Below are 7,310 nucleotides of genomic sequence, written 5' to 3'. Positions count from 1 at the left end.
TTAGTTTAAAATTTTGACGTTTGTATTCATATACAGAGGTTTTAGCTTTTGAGCACACAGACATGAGACCAAAGATTTATCTATTCGGTGACTCCATCACAGAGGAATCGTTTTCCGCCGGTGGGTGGGGCGCCGCCCTCGCCCACCACTTCTCTCGAACGGTATACATACTCCACCGAATAATATCCAAATTTTATCTATCGATTCAACGAATTTGATTCGGGTTTCTATAATCTGATTCGAGGTATGAAAATTTGGTAGGCTGATGTGGTTTTAAGGGGGTTTAGTGGGTACAACACGAGATGGGCGATGAAGGTGTTGGACAAGGTGTTTCCGGCGGAGATGAACGTCGGTAACGGCCGCGCACCGCTGGCTGTGACGGTGTTCTTTGGAGCTAACGATGCTTGCCTTCCCGATAGATGCTCTGCTTTTCAACACGTGCCTATTGATGAATACAAACAAAATCTTCACGCCATTGTCGCCTATCTCAAGGTCCTCTGTATACTAAATCTTTCAGATTTTATTTTGTTGATGTTTAAATACAAATCAGAAATGATTAGTGTGGTATATCTAATATCTATATATTGTTATTAAGGATCGAAGATTAAATTTGAAAAGAATTAACTTTTTATTATAGATTTATGTGTTTATGATTGCAATATATAGCTTCTTTATTGATAAAGTAACATAGAAAGTTTATGTTTTATGTGAATTTTCATTCTGATATTTGTTGAATAATCAATTAAATTGTTAATATTGATCGATTACTTAAGCATCTAAGAATATAATTTCACTTTTGATGTCTAAATCTTTTTTTTTTTTTTTTTTTTTTTTTTTTTTTTTTTAATCTTATTATCTTTTGGTTTGATTGTAGAATCGATGGCCTTCAACTCACGTGATCCTCATCACTCCTCCTCCAATTGATGAAGTTGGACGTCTTCTGTAAAGCTCTATTTTTAATAATCTTGTTATAGAGGGGTTTTAGGTAGAAAAGTCTTATTATTTTGGGAAAACTTTTGATAAAGTCATAAAAGTTTTTTTTGAACAAAAAACTCCCGATTATTTAACATTTTGCCAAAATTAACGAAAAAATCTTTTTTTTTTCTTAAATTTTAACAAGAAATAATAGATTATGTGATTTTTTCAAAAATAATGGGAATTTTCTTTAAAAAAAACATTTAGGACTTTATCAATTTTTTCCCAAAATAATGAGACTTTTCTCATCAAACCCTTTATTCCAGAGTGTACTTTCACTAATTTAGTGATTTAGCCACTTAAATATTTTATGTAGTGATAAAACTATTATACATTGTTTGACCATTAAAAACGTTTTTAGAAAAACAAAACTTACGTTTACCATTTTATTAATTTAGCCACGAAACTATAATTTTTTTTATCGATTTATCCAGGAAACTATTTTTTTTAATACAATAATCATAAAAAAGAATAGTACAATGGCTAAATCAATAAAATGGTGAAAGTACGTTTTGCTTTTTTTGTATGGGATAATGACTTGAAGGGGTAACGAACTTTCGATATTTGTCACATTTAGTCACTAAACTTTTTTTCGTTATCTATTTGCCATTGAACTATTGAAACTGTTCACATTTTACCCTTATGACCGGCTGTTTCAATAGTTCAATGACAAATAGATAACGAAAAAAAGTTTAGTGACTAAATATGAACAAAATCGAAAGTTCGTTTCCCTGTAAAAAGGTAAAAAGTTCAATGACTAAATGTGAACAAACCTCCTCTTGTATTATGTTTTAGCAATTTATTTATTTTTGTTAAATTGTAGCAACATTTGTTGATGAAGAAATCTATGAAATATAAAAACAAAAAAACAAAAAACAAAAAAAAAACAAAAAAAACAAAACCCTGAAAATATATTTAAAAAAAAAAAAAAAAAAAAAAAAAAAACCGAAACCGAAATAAAAAACCAATGGTTTGACATTTTCCAAAATAAAAAATCAAAATTTCCAATCTGATTTTGGTTTTACAAAAAAAATGAACCATTCTCACTGATGTGAATTATGACCATTGGTTTGGCATGCGAAATTTGTGACATCCCATGAATATGTAGTTACAACATCGTCTGAACTCGTAATTCATAGTAAGGGGTTAGAGTATCATCACATGAATACATAGTTATAACATCGCCTGAACTCGTAATTCATCACCTACAGATTATGGACCTGCTGGTGTTTCCACTCGGTTGTCTAGAATAGTCCGTGGTCGCCATCTATACTCTGGTAGATGACTACATCGCCACATTGCTGGTTAAGGTTATGGTATCTCCTTTCATCCTACATCACATATTCATCATCATCTATTTACCTAATTATCACCACCTTTCTATCATCACCTATCTCTCATCATTTTATTTCATCACACACCAACTATTTCATCTACACATGTTTCATCCGCAACATATTTGTAGATATAAAATAAATATACCGTTTAAATCTTTTAAAACATGTATAAAATGTTCATCCAGTATAGACAACAAGTATTCAAATAATATGCACACATAGTACGTAATCTATATAAAATACTTCATATCTATGTGTAAGATGAAATTAACTATATATACCATAAATGCTTCCTAACTTTGAACCCCAAGGTTTACTCTACTAAAGCTTCATATTCTCGGCTCTCTGAACCTAGAAGGGTCCAGATCTATCACACCAAAAAGCTCAAGATAACTCTTCCTCTCACTCTACACACTCAAGCTCGCTAGGGTTCTCACTTATGGGAAAGGTAGTCGCAATTGAAGGCCATAATTGCCTTTAAATATGGCTCGAGCCCAAAGATTTAGGGTTTCTGCCAACAGTGCAGACTCGTCGAGTCGCCTCACCGACTCGTCGAGTCCATTCATTAATCCAAGTCATCAGTCGCGACCTTACTCGACGAGTTGAGGCGTCAACTCGTCGAGTCTCTCTTCTTAATTCAAAAGAAAAATACTTAAATGATGATACCTGGAAATCCGGATGTTACATTTTGTTTTTTTATTTCATAGATTTCTTCATCAACAAATGTTGCTACAATTAAACAAAAATAAATAATTTTGCTAAAACATAATACAATAGGAAGTTTGTTCACATTTAGTCATTGAACTTTTTAGAGGGAAACGAACTTTCGATTTTGTTCACATTTAGTCACTAAACTTTTTTTCATTATCTATTTGCCACTAAACTATTGAAACTGTTCACGTTTTACCCTTATGACCGGTAACAGCCGGTCATAAGGGTAAAATGTGAACAGTTTCAATAGTTCAATGACAAATAGATAACGAAAAAAAGTTTAGTGACTAAATGTGACAAAAGTCGAAAGTTCATTACCCTTTCAAGTCATTATCCCTTTTGTATTTTGCACTTTCTTTTAAAAATAGGTAATTTTTGAAATTGTTTTATTAGAAAAAAAAAGTATAACACTTTAATCATTACAGAATAACCTAAGTGCTAAATCGATAAAATGGTTAAGGTACAAGACTGCAAGTGTTTTTTTTTTAATATAAAATTTCCTTTTGGTCAAACCTAATATATTTCAAATTTGAAATCAGTATTGTTTTTTCTACATTTCTAAAACCAACATTTCTTGTTTATTATGTTTGTTCTTAAGTTTAGGGGTGTAAACGAGCCGAGCCGAGCCCGAGCCTAACCAAGCTCGAGCTCAGCTCGTTTAATTTTGAAGAAGCTCGAGCTCGATTCGAGCCTTAAAATGAAGCTCGAGCTCGGCTCGTGAACAATTTAGTGAGCTCGCGAGCCTAAACGAGCTTATATGAGCCTATATATATATATATATATATATATATATATATATACACACACACACACTCTCACACACACACACACACACACACACACACACATATATATATATATATATATATATATATATATATATATATATAGGCTCGTTTAGGCTCGCGAGCCCACTAGCTGAAGCTCGGTTCGAGCTCGTTTAATAAATGAGCCTCATATTTGGGCTCGAGCTTGGCTCGGGATCGTTTAATTCGATCTCGAGTCGAGCTTTTAGCGAGTCGATCCCGAGTAGCTCGCGAGTAGCTCGGCTCACTAACACCCCTACTTAAGTTCATATTCACTTGAAAACTTTGTCCCTAATCATAAAACACATTAACCCTTTTAATACCATAAAAATTGCATATTTCGAACATGCTTAAATGATCAAAATATTAATTACAACAAAGTAAGAGAATCTTTTGTGAACTTCAATTATTGTTATCAACTTTTTCAACGACCAAATATGTAAAATATTAATTTAAAAAGTCATTGCAATTTTATTGCTTATATATTAATGGGGACAACACTTAATAAAGTACCATAACTGTTTTTTATTGTTTTTTTGACTTAGGCTATATTTGACATACTAGCTGAAAAGCTAGTTGGTAGCTGAAAAACTAGCTGTTAGCTTATAAAGTAGCTGACAAAAGATGACATTTGGTAAAAACTAGTTGATAGCTGGAATATATAAAATAACATAAAAGGATATTTAGAAGAATATGTTTTTTTATAATTAATTAAGTGTATATTAACAAAAAATTTAAAAAGTTAGCTTATCAGCTACTTTTTGACTTGTCAAACATGACTATCAAAAAGCTCGAAAAAAAAAGCCAATGAAATGAAGGTTTTCCTTTTATTTATTTTGTGAGATATTATTATAAATATGTATGGATTGATTTATGCTTATGATGAATAAAAGTAATTTGGAAAGAATATGCAGACACAGATATGGTGAGATTCACTCAGATCTACCAGAACGGACAAATGAAGCTGCCCGAAATTATGCGAAAGCTTGTGTGACCGTTGCCCAAGAATGTGGGGCCCCGGTTGTGGATCTTTGGTCCCGAATGCACCAATTTCCTGATTGGGGCAAAGCTTATTTGAGGTACTAAAAACACACACACAAACACACACTTGTGTGTTTATAAAGACTAAAGGGAAATTGGAAGGGGTACATATGAAAGAAATAGCAATTGATTTCCATTTATTTGTTTATTATAGTATCTTACTTCCATTTTTTTTTCTTGAGGAATTTATGTTTTTGGTCCCTGACTATAGCTGTTTTTTGCAATTTCAGTCCAAAAGTAGTTTTCTCATGCAATTTTGGTCCTTATTTGAGGTTCTTGTAACATTTTTTTGTCATTGTTTCAAGTAAAATAACTAATTTTGGTCCTTAAGAATAGCTGATTTTTCAATTCTAGTCCAAAAAAAGGGTTTTTTCTCACAATTTTGGTCCTTATTTGAGGTTCGTGTTGAGTTTTCAATCCCATTTCAAGTAAAATAACTGTTTTTGGTCCTTGAGAGTAGCTTATTTTTCAATTCTAGCCCCAAAAAAAAATTCTCACAATTTTGGTCCTTATTTGAGGTTCTTGTTAAGTTTTCGGTCTCATTTCAAGTAAAAAAGAACTATTTTTGGTATTTAACTATAGCTGATTTTTAAAAAATTAGTACCAAAAGTAGTGATTTTGCTTGGAACGATGACCAAAAATGTAACAAAAATCTCAAATATGGATCAAAATTGTAAGAAAAAAACTTTTAGGAACCAAAATTGAAAAAATCAGCTATACTCAGGGACTAATTACAACATTCTACTTTCTGTTTTTTCTTATTAAGACACTCTAATTTGAAAAATATCATTGCTATAATTTGGTAGATCTTTTAAATTACATTGGAAGTAGAATACTATAATTGAGTAGATTTGTCTTAATATGATATATTTGTAAGAACAAAATCGAATGTACAATGTTGCTAATACCTAATAGAAAGAAATGAAAGTAAAAATGCTAGAAATGTAAGTAAGTGTCTTTTTTATTATTTTTGGTCCTGTTTTTAAAATAAAATAAAACTTTAATGAAAGAATGTTTGTTATTTGTTATATGTAGGGATGGTTTGCATCTTACTTTGGGTGGAAACAAGATTGTTTTTGAGGAAGTGATTGGAAAGCTGAAGGAGGTTGGGTTGAGTCTTGAAACTCTTCCAGGTGATCTACCTTTCACTGATGCCATGGATCCTAATGATCCATTGAAGGTTTTTGAAGATTAATTTATCAATTTCTTCTTTCGTTTGTAACTCATATGTGATTCACTCATGTTGTATTTACATTCTAATGTTCACATTATTGGTGTTGTTGTTCTTGGATATGTTTGCTCATATGTGATTCACTCATGTTGTATTTACATTCTAATGTTCACATTATTGGTGTTGTTGTTCTTGGATATGTTTGCATACCAGGTATTCGATGAAATGCCTAGAAGAGATTTTAAAATGTTAGGTTCATTTTCAGATAACTAAAAAATAAGATTAGGTTCATTTTCATTTTAAAGTGATTAACAAAAACCCGGATTCACAACCTACCTCATATCATTTTTGTTATTTATAACTTTTGTCCGAATTTTAATTTCTGTTACGATTTAGTACATTTTTTTTCTATTACTCAATTTTTTATTTTGTAATTTTGTATCCATATGTTTTTAAAGTTTAGTTTTTTTTTTTCTTTACAACTATGTTTTATATGTAGTCAAAATTTTAAACCTTTTTAATATCTATGTTTTTTATAAAATCGTTTTACAACTTTGTGTTGATATGTTTTTTTTATTTATTTATTTTATATCTTCTTTTACAACCTTTTTTTTGTGAATATTTTTTACAAAGTTTTGGCATATTTGTTTTTCTGCTGACTTTCTATAAGATTTTTTTTTTCAATTTTTATTTTTATAAAATTGTTTTTTAACTTCTATTAAATATTCGTTTTATCCATTTTTTTAAAGTTTGTATTATTTTTTGTAACTTTGTATTCATTCATTTTGTTTTCTAATTTCACCCAAATTTTGTTATAACTTTGTATTCATGTGGTTTCAAATTTTTTTCTTTACAACTCTTTCTCTATATGATTGTTTTGATAGTTTTGCAACTTTTATATCTTTTTCACAACCTTTGTTTTTAATGAAATTGTTTTCGTAACTTTTTATTCATATGCTTTTTATTACAACTTTGTTTTTATATATTTTGATATTTTAATAACTTTTATATCAATTTTTACAACCTTTGTTTTTACGAAATGGTTCTTATAAATTTTTTGGCAAAGTTTTTACATATTTGTTTTCATGTCGGTTTCTATAATTTTTTTAGATTCTTTTTATAAATCCATTAACTAATTTCTTTTAGATACTGATTTCCATTCTTATATAATTATAAAAAGAACCAAATTTTGTTTTTTTACATATTTATTTCCATAAACCAAAAATACATTTTTACTATCATGTATAGCTAAACCAAATGGACCTTAAA

General features: G+C 29.9%; 1 protein-coding gene across 3 annotated transcripts; it reads left to right on the top strand.

The window, feature by feature from the left end:
• LOC145045818 (SGNH hydrolase-type esterase superfamily protein) lies at positions 1-6,238 on the top strand. Of its 3 annotated transcripts, none has more exons than XM_078994130.1 (5): positions 1-161; positions 262-492; positions 875-942; positions 4,735-4,908; positions 5,906-6,238. In XM_078994130.1, the coding sequence occupies exons 1-5, from the start codon at positions 63-65 to the stop codon at positions 6,063-6,065; spliced, it is 732 nt and encodes a 243-aa protein (XP_078850256.1). In that variant the 5' UTR covers positions 1-62; the 3' UTR covers positions 6,066-6,238. The 3 variants fall into 3 exon arrangements, with proteins under 3 accessions (XP_078850256.1, XP_078850258.1, XP_078850264.1); XM_078994132.1 differs by having other exon boundaries at positions 4-161; positions 4,744-4,908; XM_078994138.1 differs by having other exon boundaries at positions 40-161; positions 245-492.
• Positions 6,239-7,310: the final 1,072 nt, after the last annotated feature.

The sequence above is a fragment of the Lactuca saligna genome, chromosome 1 (genome assembly GCF_052625555.1).
Source record: "Lactuca saligna cultivar CGN05327 chromosome 1, ASM5262555v1, whole genome shotgun sequence".
Lineage (NCBI taxonomy): Eukaryota > Viridiplantae > Streptophyta > Magnoliopsida > Asterales > Asteraceae > Lactuca > Lactuca saligna.
This window is presented reverse-complemented; position numbering and strand designations above follow the sequence as displayed.

What these genes read in the sequence shown, in the direction of transcription:
- LOC145045818 (XM_078994130.1), top strand. Translation starts at nt 63, where the DNA reads ATGAGACCAAAGATTTATCTATTCGGTGACTCCATCACAGAGGAATCG. An exon ending in CCATTGTCGCCTATCTCAAG is followed by an intron (nt 493 to 874) that starts GTCCTCTGTATA and finishes GTTTGATTGTAG; the next exon opens with AATCGATGGCCTTCAACTCA. An exon ending in GATGAAGTTGGACGTCTTCT is followed by an intron (nt 943 to 4,734) that starts GTAAAGCTCTAT and finishes TAATTTGGAAAG; the next exon opens with AATATGCAGACACAGATATG.